The sequence below is a fragment of the Talpa occidentalis genome, unplaced genomic scaffold, assembly GCF_014898055.3.
Source record: "Talpa occidentalis isolate TD23 unplaced genomic scaffold, MPIMG_talOcc4v2.1 talOcc4.10, whole genome shotgun sequence".
Lineage (NCBI taxonomy): Eukaryota > Metazoa > Chordata > Mammalia > Eulipotyphla > Talpidae > Talpa > Talpa occidentalis.
In genome coordinates, this window is record NW_023600993.1 from 70,163,181 (window position 1) to 70,180,699 (window position 17,519).

Consider the following 17,519-nt stretch of genomic DNA (forward strand, 5'->3'; position numbering starts at 1 on the left):
GCGCATGCGGGAGGTCACTTCCTCATCCAGTTCCGGGATCTCGCTGGTAGCCTGCTCGGTACTTCTGCGTGGTCCGGAGGTCGCGGAGCGCGGCCGCGCCGGTGACGAGCGTGACATCGCGGTCTTAGCTCCAGAGTCTCACGGTTCTCCTGAGCAACGCGGCTTTTGCAAACATGGCGGCCTCCACCGCGGCCGGGAAGCAGCGGATTCCCAAAGTGGCCAAGGTAGGCGATAACGAGGGGGCCTGTTGTTTTAACGTATCATTAGTATAAAAAATGTAATGAGGTAGTTTACTCTTTTCTTCATACTAAATCTTAAAAATTCACTGTTTTTGACACCGCTCTTCTCAATTTGAGCTTACTACAAGTGTCTCACGGCTACTGTTTTGGACAGCACAGCTCCAGCACCTGGAGAAGCTTACAGCCTCCTTAAAATTATTGAGTATTGTCTTAGACTTTAAATGCCTTGAAAAGTCAGACTCCATGATCCACTTGGGGCATAACCGGAAGAATTCTATAGAGGTTGTAAAGCTAAATAAGATGTGATATACATCTTTGAAGCAACAAAACCTCTAGTTGAGGGCCTCCCTGGGGAACTTAGGGTTAAGTCTTGGCGCTATCACTTCTACAGTCTGAGTTTGATCCTGGGCCAGGGCGCTAACCCACATATGGCGCAGCAGACCTCTCCTGTCTTGCCTGCTGCTCCCCTTAGCGTTGTATTTCAGTCATTCGGCCTCTTCTGCTCCCCACTCGGTCTCTGGTGAATGCTCACCCCGCACCTCCCCTACCTCTGGCCTCAGTTCTGGAGGGTGGGTGGGGAAGAGAGAGAGAAAATATTATCTGGGTAGCCACAATGTTATACTAATTTAAAGGGGAAACTTGCTAAATTTACTGCCTTGTCCCTTGGGGCTTTTTCCTATGGTTTTAGACATCTCTTTTTCTATTTAGTTTCATAGAGAATTAGGAACATGTCCTATCTTCTATTCACTGATCAAAAAAGATAAAACTCTTAACATTTGCAGCACCATGGATCCATGGATGGAGCTAGAAGGGATTATGCTCAGTGAGATAAATCAAAAGGAAAAAGAAAAATAATGAATGGTTTCACTTACAGGTAGAACATAGGAAAACTGAACAAAGAGTCAGGAAAAAAAGTTGAAACTTGCAAGCTGACCATAGATTTGAGGCAAAAAGCAGAGAATAGGGAGGGAGAGGGCAGAGCAGGGGAGGGAGGAGCACAAGGGGCTATGGTGATGGTGGGTATTACCTCAATGGGAGAACTACAGGGACTACACCTGACAGGAGAAATCAAATACTGTACAAAAATCAACATTGATTTAAGAAAATAAAATTTTCTTATAAGTGGGTATCTTGTAGTAAGACTTATAAAAGTCACATCCTAAAAATTGTTTCTTAAATCTTGTGTGAAGAGTACTAAAAGTAGAATTTCTTCTGTCTTAAAAGGTAAAAAACAAAGCCCCAGCTGAGGTACAGATAACTGCCGAACAACTTTTAAGAGAAGCTAAAGAAAGAGAACTTGAGCTTCTTCCACCTCCACCACAACAGAAGATCACAGATGAAGAAGAGTTAAATGATTACAAACTAAGGAAAAGGAAGGTCAGTCAATATGTGTCTTTCATTGTATATCTTTCAATCTGTTAATATTGTTAAGAATTTTTAGGTCAGACCTTGATGAGTTCCACATTGGTTGGAGAGACTGTGAGATAAGAAGAGGTTAGTGTTTCCAGCCACCTGAATAATATAACTTCTGGTTACCATAAACTGCATTTTGCTGAACTTATAAAGTATACTGTGAGTTATCTGTTTTAAAGTACAAAGAAGTTGGGCCTCCCTGATGGCGCAAGGGGTTAAGATGCAACCTATGAAGCTGTCCACAACCACTGCCAGGGAGCTACCCACATGGAGCAGCAGACCCCTCCTCTCTTGCCCGCTGCTCCCCTCAGCAGTGTATTTCACTCAATCTGCCTGTTCTGTTCCCCACTCTGTATCTGGTGAATCCTCTCACCTCCCCACACCCCTGGCCTATACTCCAGTTCTCATATGCATAAATAAATACACCGTAATAAATAAATAAATAAATAAAGTACAAAGAAGTTAAATACACCTGAGACATAATTTCTGGTGCTGAGTCAAAGATGGGTGACAAATTAACAGGTGGAAGAACTCATAGCTGGAAGAGGGGGAGCTTAGCAATACTTTCATTAATACTTCTCTCTGAACAATCTTCTGTGCTAAGTTAAGACCTGGGGAAGACCCCAGAGATGTCTTGGGGATTTGATCTGACCTCTTCATCCAAGAATGTGGGATTATTTTAAACTGCTAATCCTCTTGTATGTACTTATTAGTTATCCTCATTGAGTTATGTATGAAATTCTGGGATATTAGAGAACTTTGTTAAACATTTTCTTATTAGGAACAAATAGCATATAGTAAAGTATCAGCTGTCATGGGCGATAGGGAGAAGTTATCCACAGTTCTGCTAGTAATTCTTTATATCTGAAGTTCTCTTTATCTGCATGTGAAATTTTAGAGAAACCTGAGACCTCAGCCTTTAATGGGATTCTTACTTCTTAAAGAGTCTAGGATGTCATCGCTTAAATCATAAGAAAATGAATAAACTTTTTAGTACAAGATAAATAGACAAAGGATGATATCATTTTTGGTTATTTTGCCTTTTAATGTGACCTTTTTTGCTTTCCTTCAGACTTTTGAAGATAACATAAGAAAAAACAGGACTGTGATTAGTAACTGGATAAAATACGCACAATGGGAAGAGAGCTTAAAGGAGATTCAAAGGTAAAATTGCTGTATAGTTTTGTGTATAAAGATGCCATAAGTTAATGTAAGAGTGTGTCTGAGTTAGTAACTTTCCAAGTTCGTTATATGGGTTCTTAGGGTTCCTTTGTGGAGCTTCAGGGGCACTCTGGTAGGCTAGTCTTGGCAGCAGCAGCAGCATAGGCTCTATAGGTGGCCCTCAGCTCTAGCACACTTTACAGTCATAGAAGTACAGTGTCAACTGCTTTCTCTACATTAGGATTTTCTAAGATAAAAATTATGACACTGAAAACTAATGACCAGTTAAAAAGCATCACCTGGCCCTGTTGCCCAGCCTTTCTGCATACCCCCTACCCTGGCTGTCCCTATATATTTGTCCACTCCCTAAACCATATCATGTCTCCTCACTGTGACACCTAGCTGTTCTCTTGGCCTAAAATGGCACCCCATCCTGCCCACCTTGGAGAGCTTAGTTTAGAATTTTCCTCAATTCTCAATTCTGGAGTTTGTTTTCTGTTGCTTAGCCTTTTCCACCAATATTTATTTCTTCCCCTTTACTTCCTTGTGCAGAATTTGAATATAACATTTATCACATTGCATTATAATTACATAAATGTTTGTCTTACTCTTAAGTCTTTGTGATTCTCCTGAGAGCATCATTATATCGCTATACTTTTTTTATCTCCATACTTTATATCTCCATACTTTTTTTTTTTTTTTTTTTTTAAGATTTATTTATTTATTTATACAAGCACTGGGTACAGACAGAAGTGCGGGAGGGTGAGAGAATTCACCAGAGCCAGAGCGGGGAGCAGAGCAGGCAGAAGGACCGAAGTACACTGCTGAGGGGAGCAGCGGGCGGCAGGAGAGGTCTGCGCGCCATGTGGGTCCCTCCTCCGGTGGCCGGGGAGCAGCCGGGGATCGAACTGGCGCTGCAGAGGCTACGAGCAGCTTCGCAACCCAGCGCTCAACCACTGCGCCACCGGGGAGGCCCTATCTCCATACATTTTTATGCGTAGACCCTGGTTCTTGATTGACACCTATAAAAAAAACAGGGCGCTTGTAAGTGGTGTGAAATAGTTGTTATGTGTGTTGTGTGTACTACTTCTGATGCCCTCCAAATCTTGCTTCTTAAGGGCTCGATCCATATACGAGCGTGCCTTAGATGTAGACTATCGAAATATTACACTTTGGCTGAAATATGCAGAAATGGAAATGAAGAATCGCCAGGTCAACCATGCCCGAAATATCTGGGACCGGGCCATAACTACCCTACCACGAGTCAACCAGTTCTGGTAAGTTTCTGATATAATAACTCCCACCTTTTTGTAGACTAGAAAAGTTCACATTTTTGTGTATTATTTTATTCAGAGTTGTAATGATTACATACACTTAATTTTCAACCCTACTTTTATTTTAAACATATACATTTTAATATCCCGTTGTATTAAATTTATTAGCTATGTAATTGTAACTAAAGCTTTGATTGCAGTTTTTTATTAATAAGAAACTTTTCATTGACCAAAGTAGTTTTTAAGAAGGAAATCTTTTTTTACCAATGTTCTTCCTTTTTACATTTATATTTTAATTAGAAAATACGGTTGGTTTAACCTTTAGAGAAGAAAAAGCCCTAAAAGCCCTATACCAAAGTTAGAATAAGAAATTGCCAAGGATCATTTCTCCCTTCAGTCTGTTTGACAATGCCAGATATTTCTGGGTGATTATGTTAAAGGTACAAGTACACGTACATGGAGGAGATGCTGGGAAACATTGCCGGTGCCCGTCAAGTGTTTGAGCGCTGGATGGAATGGCAGCCTGAGGAGCAAGCCTGGCATTCCTACATCAACTTCGAGCTGAGATACAAGGAGGTGGATCGGGCCCGCACCATTTATGAACGATATATCCTTTGGACAAAGTCTGCATGGTTCCATTGTGGTTCCAGGTGCTGCGCCTTCTAAGGCAGTGTAGTCATGGTCAGGACACATTAATGTTTCCCGAGAAGTCAAGGATACATGTTTCATCTGCTCCACAAGCTACGCATTTTCTGGGGAATTCAGTTAGAATAAAAGTTTATAGTTTGGGTAATTGTTTGAGTCTCTCTTAGTGAGACTGAACTTCTTTATGTTTGGCCCTAATGCTCTGGTGCCATGTGGAAATAATATACTAAAGCTCTGACTGTTGTAGCCATTTCTGCTCTTCTCGGGTTTGTGTTGGTGATTCACACTGTTTCTGGATCCATCCAAAGGTTTACTGTTTACTAGCCATAGCCATGTAACCCTGAGTCATTTCACTCCTGTGAACCTTGGGCCTTGGCATACTCAGTTTTTGAGATTAAAAATTACTACTGTGAGCTGATTGTGAAAATTAGATGATAACATGGAACTTTAGCAACTGAAGTAGTCTAGTCTTATTATTCACTATGTCCATATTTGAATCCTACTTGCTAAAATGTACTTATAACCCCCAAATCAGTATTTGTGCCATGTTTGTGGTTATTCACAGACAAGCGAGCAGAATGATAAAAAATTGGAGTCCCCAGTATATGGTCCCAGCTGAGGACAAACAAGGAACAGTCTGCCTTGCCTCTGCTTGCATACGGGGTGGAGACTTGTGGGAATAGTGCAATGTAGTTCAAGAAGCTCCAACTCTGGGGCCAGTGGGATGGGTTTTGAATCCCTTCTCTATCACCTTTCTATGGGGCTGCCTCAGCCAAGTCATTTCACACTTTTGAACCTTGTTTTCTGTTTTATAACATACAGAAAATAGAACCTACCAGGATTAGTTGTTTTTTTGGATTTATGATTATAACCTGTGTGAGCTATATATGCTTAAGTTATCCATTAAGCCTAGTGCATGGTTTATTTTTCTTCATTTAAATATAGTAAAACTGAGATTTAGGAAGATTAAATGACTTTTCTAGGAACACATGGCTAATAAATAGAGTTTTAGCATTTTTTAAAAAAGATTTATTTATTTATACAAGCACTGGGGTACAAGCCACAGGCGCAGGAGAGTAAGAGAATTCACCAGAGACAGAGCAGGGAGAGGAACAGGCAGAAGGACCGAAGTATACTGCTGAGGGGAGCAGTGGGCGAGACAGGCGAGGTCTGCCATGCCATGTGGGAATCAGGAATCGAACTGGCACTACAAAAGCTGCAGACAGCTTCACAGTGCTGTGCTCAACCCACTGTGCCAGTGGGGAGTCCCAGTTTTAGCATTTTTATGACCCCAAACTCTTCTTTGTATCTACTACTATAGTACTAAATTCTAGTTCCAGCACTGGAATAAGAGATGAACAAGACACGGCCTCCTCCACAGAGCTCATGGTTTATGCATTTTTAATCACAACTAAAGTAGTAGTTTACATTGTTGGAGGTTTGGGTTTTGGTTTGTTTTATTTTAAGAAACCAGTATTGTCTTGCCTGGCGTTTCCTTAATTCCCTCTGCACTTGTTCTCGTGCACCCTGATGTTAAGAACTGGATCAAGTATGCCCGCTTTGAAGAAAAACATGGTTATTTTGCTCATGCACGGAAAGTTTATGAGAGAGCTGTCGAATTCTTTGGAGAGGAACATATGGATGAACACCTCTATGTTGCCTTTGCCAAATTTGAAGAAAATCAGAAAGAGGTAAGAAAGCTTAAAGAACTTAGTTATCTGCAAAACAGCTTAGAGAAGATTACTTCTTGTGCACATTGAGTTCATTTCCATTGTCTTGTCCTTGTAGAAAATATTTACAAATTATAAAAGCATTCTTCTCAAGGTATACATTTGTGGCTATGCTGCAGATTGGGAACTGAGTGATTATAGGTTGTGTTCTAACTCTCTTGATTTTGTTGTGCTTTTCTTGAAAATTAAGTCCTCATATCTAGAATGAGACTATTGTCTCTAAGCTGAGAGTCATTTGGTATCCTGATCAAAAGGCTTTACAAATAATAAGCCTAGGAAACAAGTGCAGAGCTTTCAGAATAGAGAACAGAATTTGAAATAAGGAGTTCTCACAAATTCATCAGTTCTTTTCTTCCATATTATATTTGGAAATTAATTCCTTAAAGTAGCTTAAATAATACAGACTTGAGATAAACTAGAATCCAAATGCAGGGTCTGCACCTATCTTAATAGGGACTTCAAATTCTCTTCCAAGGCTAATGGGAAGTATTCAAGTGTTTGAAGAAGCAGAGTGATATAGATATAATTTATAATTTATAGTTCCTCCAGCTAATTCATGGAGATTACAGGGGGAGATGTGTGCTGGCAAAAGTAGAAAGCAGACTTTGGAATGGTCCAGGAAAAAAAATGAAAATGGATTGGCAGCGGGGATAGGGAAAGTGAAGGGCTGTGTTGAAGAGGTAGAAATAGCAGAACTTGAAGCAGTGAATGTGAGGAATGAGGAAAAGAGAGGACTCAAGGAGGACTGCTGGGAATTTGGGCTTGAGCAAGGAGAGGGAGGTGTTGCTTATTAAGAGTGGGAAAGACCCAGGATCTGTGGGGAGAATCAGGGGCCCAGTTTTAGACCTGTTCAGTTTGAGATGCGCAGATGCCCTCAATTAGCAAAATTAGGTAATAATAATATGTGTGGAGCTCCAAGGAGGGTGTTAGTCCATCTTGACTAAAATACTCTTTACAAAGGGGAGAAGAAAAATGTTATTTTGTACATTTTGAGTCCTTAAAATCTAGCTTACAAGGAATGTTTTATAGCATAATCCCAGAACTAGAATGAGAATATCATGTTTTAGAAGATAATCATTCTGTCTGCTTTTAGTTTGAAAGGGTACGAGTAATCTACAAATATGCCTTGGATAAAATTTCAAAACAAGAAGCCCAAGAACTCTTTAAAAATTATACCATCTTTGAGAAGAAATTTGGTGATAGACGGGGTATTGAAGACATCATCGTGAGCAAAAGGAGATTCCAGTATGAAGAAGAAGTAAAGGCAAGTGCTGGTGTAGAGCCTTAAGCCTACAGCTAGTTGAGATGTGCCAGCCAATCCTGGCTACAGTAAAATGAATAAATAGCAGCAGCTTAGGGTTAGTAGCAATTATACTGTTGATGGTGTGTCTGCAATAAATTGGTAGTTATTCCAGATAGGTAGGAATAAGCCAGGCTGATAGAAAAGGCAAACACACACCTGAATTTGCACTGCTACTCAACATGTTAAAAGCCAATTTGTAGATTACTGATCATGTACTATAGATAAAACTTCAGCAAAAGAAATCTGAGATCCACTTGAGCTCATATTTGAATGAAGAGGGAAGAGTCAGAGATTGATCCAAATACCAATCACCTTTTAGCATAACTACTTAAAGGAAAGATATTAATGATTTGTAGTTAATTCTAAGCAAGTATGTCTATAAAATAGGCGTCTGTTGAGTAATTATCTTGGGAGTGGTGGTCGTAGGTGAAAGGGGCTTTGCTATGGGACACCGGCCTCACAGTCTGTGCTCAGCATTCTTTTTGTGAAATCTCAGAAATGGTATCTCTAAGCGTAAAATCTAGAAAAAGTTGCCAAAATATGGAAAGACACTCTGCTGCCTTCTTTCAGCTCACATAGCCTAACAAGTGTAGCTTTTAAGAGATTTTGATTTTATTTATAAAACCAGTTGTTTTCTAGGCTAACCCACACAATTATGATGCATGGTTTGATTACTTGCGCTTGGTGGAAAGTGACGCAGAAGCAGAAACTGTGAGAGAAGTCTATGAAAGAGCCATTGCCAATGTTCCGCCCATCCCAGAGAAGAGACACTGGAAGCGCTACATCTACCTGTGGGTCAACTATGCACTCTATGAAGAATTGGAGGCAAAGGTAAAAAAAATGGAATTACCTGTTAGCTGTTATGGGTTTCTCACCCTATTGGGAGGATTAACGAATATATACAGTTCTTAAAACAAAGAAATTTAGTTTTAAATTCTTAGAGACCTCTCTTCAGCCATAGTTATAGTTGATGTCTACAACATTTTAAACTCTAGAGACCTTTTGTGGGCACAGGTGAAATGTTTTATTTTGTAAACTTTGAAACACAAGGTATCACTTGGTACTTGAAAATGAACTATCCCGTCCTTTAAATACAGAGTTCCCTGGGTGTTCTCATGAACAGGGATCATAGCTAAATTGTGTATTTTTGCTTTTTGTAAAGATGAAGTGAAACTTTCAGAAATTGGTCATATATAAGTTAACAGGAAGGAATTAACTTTCTGCTGTTCGTCTGGAATTATAAAACATCTTTCTTTCCTTCTGCTGTCAGGCAAAAAGCTTTCCTACAGAGAAGCTCTCAGTTTGATGGCTATATTGTTAATGATTCTTAAAACAAAGTTCGATGGCCAAAAAAGGTAGTTCACTTTTGATCATAAATGGAATCAGGGTTTGAAAATAGCAACTTGGGAAAATATTTTCATTGTTGGGATGTCTATTTCTACTAGTATTAATAAAAATATAGTTACTGGTAGAAATACTGGGAAAATACATTCATTGTTGGGATGTATATTTCTACTAGTATTAGTAAAAATATAGTTACTGTTGCTAGAAAAATATCATTACTAGAAACAAACTCCAATATTTTGTGAAAACTTATTCTGTTACAGGATCCCGAAAGAACAAGACAGGTATATCAAGCATCTTTGGAACTAATCCCTCACAAAAAGGTACATTTAATCTTAAGTGTTCTGTTCTAAACATATCAAAATTCTGCTTCTGTTACTTGTGAAATTCAGTGAAATAATAATTGATTGACTATTTCTCTGTGCTAAGCACCATGGAAAAAATGAATAAAAACAAGATACACTCTTTGCCTCTGAAAGCAGCTTCAGTCTAGTTGAAAGGTTAGCCTGTATTTAGTGCCAAATGAATAATACAGGTAGAATACTACATGTAGAATTTCAGAGGAGGGTGGATCATTGGAATGAGGAAGACCCACATCTAGAGAAGACACAGCATGTGCTGGCAACAACAAATAGTATTTGTTGACTACAGTATTTGAGTGGATGTACCCATGCATGCCAAATACGCATTTTCTGAAAGTAATTGAGACATTATCTTTGCCACATTTCCTAACATCAGAAACTAATAGAAATGCTGACCGTGTTACCTTCTAGAATAAAGGTGTAGCAGGGGTTGTAGGCCTGTGCATTACAGTAAATATTCTATATCATAGTTGCTTTTATCCATCCTAGCTCTGAAAATTTAGGGACATCTTATTGCCAGTGGTCTTTTGTTCACTGAAATTTAACAATTCAGTTTCATGGAAATGAGTTCCTTAAGCTAGATATTTTGTGCTTTTGTTTTCTAGTTCACATTTGCCAAAATGTGGTTACTGTATGCACAATTTGAAATAAGACAGAAAAATTTACCATTTGCCAGAAGAGCTTTGGTAAGTAAAGAAAGAGTCAAGATGTGTGATTAAGCTTTTTTTTTTTTTAAGATTGATTTATTTATGCATACAAGAACTGGGGTACAGGCCAGAGGTGCAGAGGGTGTGAGGATTTACCAGAGACAGAGTGGAGAGCAGAACAGGCAGATTGACTGAAATACACTGCTGAGGGGAGCAGCGGGGGAGATAGGAGAGGTCTGCTGCAACCATGTGGGTCAGCTGTCTGGCCGGGGATTGAACTTGTGCTGCAGTGGCTGTGGATAGCTTCATAGTGTGAGACTTAACCCCTTGAGCCACCAGGGAGGCCCCCAGTTTTAAGGGTTTTTTTTTTCCTTCTAAATAATTCCTCCTAAGAAAGAAACAGAAATATCATGCTTTCATAACACATTATAAACACATGAAACACATTATGAAACACATGATCTTTGGGGAAAAATTGGGTAATAACACTTAAATTATTTTTATCAGCTAGGACAAACTAACATTCTGTTTTAACATTCAAAATTTACCCGTAGTTACCAGCTCTTCGGTCAGACTAAAAAGATCTGGTTTTAGATAGAATTCCATCTTAGATCAGTTCTTTAGTTTAGTAATCTGATCCTTTGTAAATTTTTGGTGTATTGAATGCACTTCCCTCTTACTAATTGTTCTAAAATTTAATAGGATCAAATACAGGCATACCTCAGAGTAATGCAGATTCTAGTCCAGACCACCACAATAAAGTGAGTTGTAAGGTTATTTTGGTTTCCCAGTGCATAGAAAAGTTATGTTTACACTAGATTCTGTAGTTTGTTTAGAGTGTGTAGTAGCATTATATTTAAAAAAACAATGTATATAAAATAGAGCAGAGAAACAAAGTGAATGTATGGTACTGGGAAAATGGCAATACAGGGTTGCCACAAATCTTCCAATTGTAAAAACTGCAGTTATCTGCAAAGCTCAATAAAGCATGGTATGTCTGTATTATATTTGAGTAGTTAGCTTTCTGATAAGCTAGTCTCAGCCAGGCTGTGGGCAACTTCCATTCTTTGATTATGTTTTTACTTACTGGAAGGTTTAAATATCTGACATTTATATCTCCAAGGATATCCTGGGAAACTGAGTAAAATCCAAACATTTTGGAACACTGTCTCTTCCTGAATAGACGCCAGTGGGTACAGGCCCTCTCAACAGCTGGTGGCTTTGAGGTTCCTTTCACTTTCTGTAAGGAATCAGCTTCAACATGTAATACCAGAGGGCAAGAATAGATTGCCGTGTTAACTCTACATGGTTCTTGCTCAGAGAACAGCTTTTAGGACAGGTCGATGAAGTCTGCACAAGTGGAAACCACTGATATGTCAATGGTTTGGTCATTTTATTTTTCAGGGAACTTCGATAGGCAAATGTCCGAAGAACAAGTTATTTAAAGGTTACATAGAATTGGAACTACAGCTTCGAGAATTTGACAGATGCCGGAAGCTTTATGAGAAGTTCCTGGAATTTGGACCTGAAAATTGTACTTCTTGGATTAAATTTGCAGAACTAGAGACTATACTTGGCGATATTGAAAGAGCCCGGGCAATTTACGAGTTAGCCATCAGTCAGCCACGCTTAGACATGCCAGAGGTGAGAGTGTAATTTGTTCAGACACTTACCTAATATTCCTTTAGGTGACCATCTTTTAGAGTATTGAAGTATCTAACTAAATTACAGTTTTATCCACTCAGATTAGGACTTAGATTCTGTTTGGGGGATAGGAAGGTAAGGGGAAGTACCCTCTAGTCAGAGCACAGCAAAACCTCCTTATGATACCCAGGATGAACTGGGATATAATGGGTTAGGTGACTGGCTCCCCTCCCTTTCTGTTTTTTTCATTTTTTTTCTTTTTGTGCAGAAGCACTGGGACGTAGGCCAGAGGTGCAGTGGGGTGAGAGGATTCACCTGAGAGTGTGGGGAGCAGAACAGGCGGATTTTTACTGAAATCTGCTAAGGGGAGAAGTGGACGAGACAGGAGAGTCTACGGCGCCATGTGGGTTAGCTCTTTGACTGAGGATCGAACTCAAGCCATGGGGTGACAGCACTAAGACTTAACCCCTAAGCCACCAGAGAGGCTCATTCCCCACCCTTTCTCAATTAGAAGACTAAAGCGGTGAGGAGGGACTGGACAGCAGAGGCCAGGTAAGGAAACAGACAGCAGGCAACCCCATCTGGAGAATAAGGGAGATGGAAGCTGCCACTGCCCTGCAAATTCCAACCTGCCACAGGACCCACATTCATCCTTCGGTAGGATTAAACCTGAGCCACAAGGTGGCACCAAACCACAGCTCAGGCACCAATTTGAATCTTGGGAGCCTATGGATTCTCCCGGCCACTTGGCTAATCTTAAAGTAATATGACTCTGTGTGTAAGGGCGTGAACCCCACCCAGTGCATTAAGACAGGGGTTTATGTATTGCTGGTTTCATGAGTCAGCCTCAGCCCCTTCATAGTCTGCCAGCCAGCTCCCAGTCATCCAGCCACGTCTTTCTCAATCTTGTGCCCTCACAAGCTATACCTAGCAGGAAGGCAGCTGTTCACTGAATGCTTTATTTGAATTCAAATATAAAGAAATTTACATATTCTGGCTAATCTAGGCTATTTTCTACCTGCAAGTTTAGTTGCATGTAGCAGGATCATGACAGTGCCATGGAGAGTTGGCAAGTTCCTCAGTTCTTGATAAGTTCAACATTTAAAAAATGCTAAAAATTGAATTTAGGGCCCTTTATCTCACAACCTAGAATTTTAACCAAGTTTTGCCTAGCTTGTAAATGCCCATATTATATGTTATCCACATGCATCTGTCCTTACAACTGTTAATAAAAGTCCTAGGTTCCTGAATGTCTTAGGTTGGAATAGGGATATGATACTTTATTAATGTCAAGACTGACCTATTACATTATCTTTCTTAGGTTCTTTGGAAATCATATATTGATTTTGAAATTGAACAGGAAGAAACTGAAAGAACACGAAATCTTTATCGACGATTGCTTCAGCGGACGCAACATGTCAAGGTATCCTGTGCTTTGATACTTTCTTTAATTTTGCTTGAATCAGCAGTCTTGAGGAAGAAACTATTTCTATAAGTGATTTTTAAATTTGTATTTTAAATGACTTCCTTGCTTTTAAAGAGACCCTGTCTCAGAGGACTTAGGAATGTTACATTTATGCCAAGTCAGTGTTTATACTGTGAGTGGTTGACTTGGATGTCACAGGCTTGAATAAATGTTGCTCTTTTAAAAATTTTAATATTTCCAACACCTAGTTGAATATAGAAGCAGACTGCTTCAAAATTGCTATTAAATTATATATATAGTCAGTATGGTATATTCTTTGGAATGCTAGTGAAGAACAAATCTGTATGTTCAGATGTCATTAACAAGAAACTAGCTTTATTATTATTGTCTCTGGGTGACAGGATTAATTTGATTCTATAATTTCACTTAAAGGTATGGATCAGTTTTGCTCAGTTCGAGTTGTCTTCCGGGAAAGAAGGAAGTTTGACTAAATGTAGACAAATTTACGAAGAGGCTAACAAAACTATGAGAAACTGTGAAGAAAAGGAAGAGAGACTTATGCTGCTAGAATCTTGGCGAAGTTTTGAAGATGAATTTGGAACAGTATCAGATAAGGAGAGAGTCGACAAACTCATGCCAGAGAAAGTCAAAAAGAGGAGAAAGGTTCAGGCTGATGATGGGGTAAGAACTGAGACCTGGAACTGGGCATTGCATGTCAAATAAGCAGAAATATGTCCAACTTTGAAATTTGCATTTGTAATTGGCATCTGTGCAATCTGAGAATGGGAGTGAGCAGCCTCAAGTGGGAGACATTCTGGCTACAATGGCAACACAGAACAGGTGTATGATCACTCAGAGGTGGAGAATGGGAGGGGGTTGAGTCCAGGACCTCCGGGAGCTTTAAGCAGGAAGGTCAGCATGGGGGAAAATATGACAGCTTTTAGGTAGGAGCCAGTTCAGAGAAGGGTTCTTAGGCTTTAAGGCTCTAATGCATTAAATGACCAGTTGCCTAGCTTCTCCTGCAGAGGGAAAAGAGGAGCACAGATTAGAGGAGGACCTGTTGGGGGGCCTTTTGTAAGCAAAGCAAGTGGTGATGGAAGTTGGAATTAGAGTATATTTAGTAAGTGATATTAATGACTAATTGAAGGTAGGGATGTACAGGAAGTCAGTCAGAATAATACACAAATTTGTGGCTTTCACTACTGGGTAATATTAAGTGAATCTTTAAAAATTTACAGTCTTAAAATATAAGATTGCATGATGGAGTGGAAGATACCAGATATTATCTTGGTTGACTCTAAAGGAGCTGTGCTTATTATGTGACTGTTAGAATTTTTTTTCCATCAGGGTTTTAGCTCTCACTGAATAATTGCAGCAACACCAATCCAGTAGCTTATTTACTCCAGTCTTCAATGTCTAGCTCTTGTTCTTTCTGTAGTAGACCTTGATGTTGTTTTGTAAAATGAAGATAAGTTGAATTGGAACTCTGGCTTTCCCAGTGAACAATTCCCTACTTTAAATAATAATAAACACTGCAGTGTTTATTCAGCCACTTGTTAACTTATCTTTTAATTATTTATTCTTTTTCTGCAGTCTGATGCAGGCTGGGAAGAATACTATGATTACATCTTTCCAGAAGATGCTGCCAACCAACCCAACCTCAAACTCCTGGCCATGGCCAAACTTTGGAAGAAACAGCAACAGGAAAAGGAGGCTGCTGAGCAAGATGCAGATAAGGACATTGATGAGAGTGAATCTTGATCTTGTTCATATTGATAAATGTTTTTATTTTTATAAATAGTTTGGAATTCCTGTGACTCTTAAGTTTTTGTATATTTCACCACTAATGAATTGATTGGACTTTTGGAAACTACTTTTCAAATTACTTTTACATGCTCTTGGGTGAGTTTGGGATGGGAATTGCAAGTAAGGGAATTTTCTAAACTGCTGGACTTTTTTATGAGTCCAAACAATTTTTTGTCCATAACATGCACTAGGAAATGAATTAATTTTGTCTATTTTAGATGGAACTGCTGACTTTTGAAGAACCTTTTCTAAAAGTTTTGAAGTTACAGTCTGTAGTAACTTTTAAGTATACTTTCTCATGCTTGTCTTTGTATTTTATGTATTTGAGACCTGTAACTTTTTCATGTCTTCAGTCACACTGACTTGAGTTCCATTCCCTTCTCAGCCACTTAGCGATATAATGTAACCTTTATTTTCAGTTTATTCATTCCTGTATTGAATCACATATTGCCAACTCATTTTGAAGATTAAATGATAAAAGGAATATACCTGGCACATAGTAATTGCTCAGTAAAATTTTCCCAGCAACTTTCTTATTCATTATAGAATTAAATGTGCTTGGATTAATTTCTACATATCCTTACCTCCTTAATAGTTGTCATTTATTATTATTTTTGAAGACATTAATTGGAAAATAATTGAGTTACTATATTACTGAACAAAGTATTTTTTACCAAAGACATTTCAGTTCAATTTCATTTATGCTATAATCATTAGTTTCTCAAACTGGTTGAGTTCTGTATGTCTTGTTTAGAGAATCGTTAATACACGTTGTGAAAAATGATATCCATGCTCAAATAAATTTGGGAAACCTAGATTAGTTAGGCATTCTTAGTCATAAATCTTTATAGTTAGGTTTCTCCGAGGGTATGATGTGTTACTCTACATTACAAATGACCAGAAACAATACTGGTATGTTTCCCAAACATAATGGGTAAGGAATCCTTTGTCTCAATACCAATAAACATCTCCCAGTACACTGCAGTAGAAAGTACCTACCCCTAACAACTGACACATAAAACTTACCCTTATTAAAAACAACTTAACCCTTGTACCTGGTTGCCGCACTGCATGTAAAAGCTCAATAAAAGCCTGAGAAACAAAAAAAAAAAAACTTGGTTTAGAACATGTGGAAAACACCTAAGATGTTCATGCTAAATAATCAAACTTAAAAGTAGCACAAGGATGATGTCTTTGGTGATACATTGCTCACATTCTCAAGCAAAAAAAGTCTTAACTGATCTGATCGTGTCATTTAACCTGGCCTATATTTTTCAAGCCTGCTTTTTCTTTTGTTCAGAGCCTAAGCTATCTGACTAAAATGGAATCTTCAAGATTTTTTTCACTTATGACAACTGGAGAATTCATTATTTGCAGGTTTAATTGGGCAAACATACTAAGTTTGCAAGAGTTATTCACCCAAAGGAATTAAAAGCTAGTCAGTGTTACTAAATTTTATCTTAAAAATTATAGCATCAAAGAGCAGGAAAAAAAAGAATTATTAGGATCAACGGTAAACCTGTTTTCAGCCTCACTGCTTTAGTCACCGGAACAATGTTAGCTAGTGGAGTGACAAATAGGTTTGTTTAGTTCTAGGTATATCTAGTCAGCAAAAGGAGCACTTGTGATTTTAAGTCCTTTGTCTTAGTATGCACAGTAAAGGATATGATGAAAATGGGTCAAAATGCTATTACGTTACTACTCTTACAGGTCTTTAGAATTACTTGTCTATGTTGCATAAATGCATAAGAAAAAAGAAATCAGTGATCATGATCGCAATGTAAAACTTAATAACACTTTCTGGGGGAAAAAAACAAACTTTCTGGCAAATGCCAGTATGAAATGCATGAAGGAAGGTTATTCTCTCTTGGCAGAACATAAGGATTCATTTCTTACCGTCAATTCCACCAAAATAAGTACTTTTAAAAGTAAAACTTTTAATAATCATTTCTGTGCATTTTTTTTTCATATACTATGTTTACGTACTGATTTTTCAGATACTACAGGTGATGAAACTGCATGTGAAAATATGTGGTTGGGCTATGATCCAGTTATAAGGCCTTTATTTGGAAATTAGGTTTCTCTTTTTTTTTTTTTTTTTTAATAGAGGCATGTTATTTGTTGGTTTGTTTGTTTTGTTTATACATGCACTGGGTACAGTCAGAAGCACGGGAGGGTGAGAGAATTCACCAGAGCCAGAGCAGGGAGCAGAGCAGGCAGAAGGACCGAAGTACACTGCTGAGGGGAGCAGCGGGCGGCAGGAGAGGTCTGCGCGCCATGTGGGACCCTCCTCCGGTGGCCGGGGAGCAGCCGGGGATTGAACTGGCGCCGCAGAGGCCGCGGGCAGCTTTGCAACCCAGCGCTCAACCACTGCGCCACCAGGGAGGCCCAGGTTTTCTCCTTTAAAGAATAAAACAACTCTAGTATTTTTCTCTTTTGAAAGGCAGTATTTACACAAAGTACTATGAGATGAGACAGACAGGACTAATAGTGAAAAATAATTGGGAAGAGTTTACTATGCACTA

At 38.9% G+C, this 17,519-nt stretch overlaps 1 protein-coding gene across 1 annotated transcript; it reads left to right on the plus strand.

Annotated features, from left to right (window-relative positions):
- The first annotated feature begins 7 nt into the window (after positions 1-7).
- Positions 8-17,074, plus strand: CRNKL1 (crooked neck pre-mRNA splicing factor 1). The gene is made up of 14 exons (XM_037493933.2): positions 8-224; positions 1,464-1,616; positions 2,725-2,816; positions 3,932-4,090; positions 4,528-4,694; positions 6,245-6,423; positions 7,556-7,726; positions 8,405-8,596; positions 9,373-9,432; positions 10,077-10,157; positions 11,523-11,762; positions 13,084-13,185; positions 13,621-13,869; positions 14,782-17,074. Exons 1-14 carry the CDS (start codon positions 174-176, stop codon positions 14,947-14,949), a joined length of 2,064 nt encoding a protein of 687 aa, XP_037349830.1. The 5' UTR covers positions 8-173; the 3' UTR covers positions 14,950-17,074.
- The last annotated feature ends 445 nt before the right edge of the window (positions 17,075-17,519 follow it).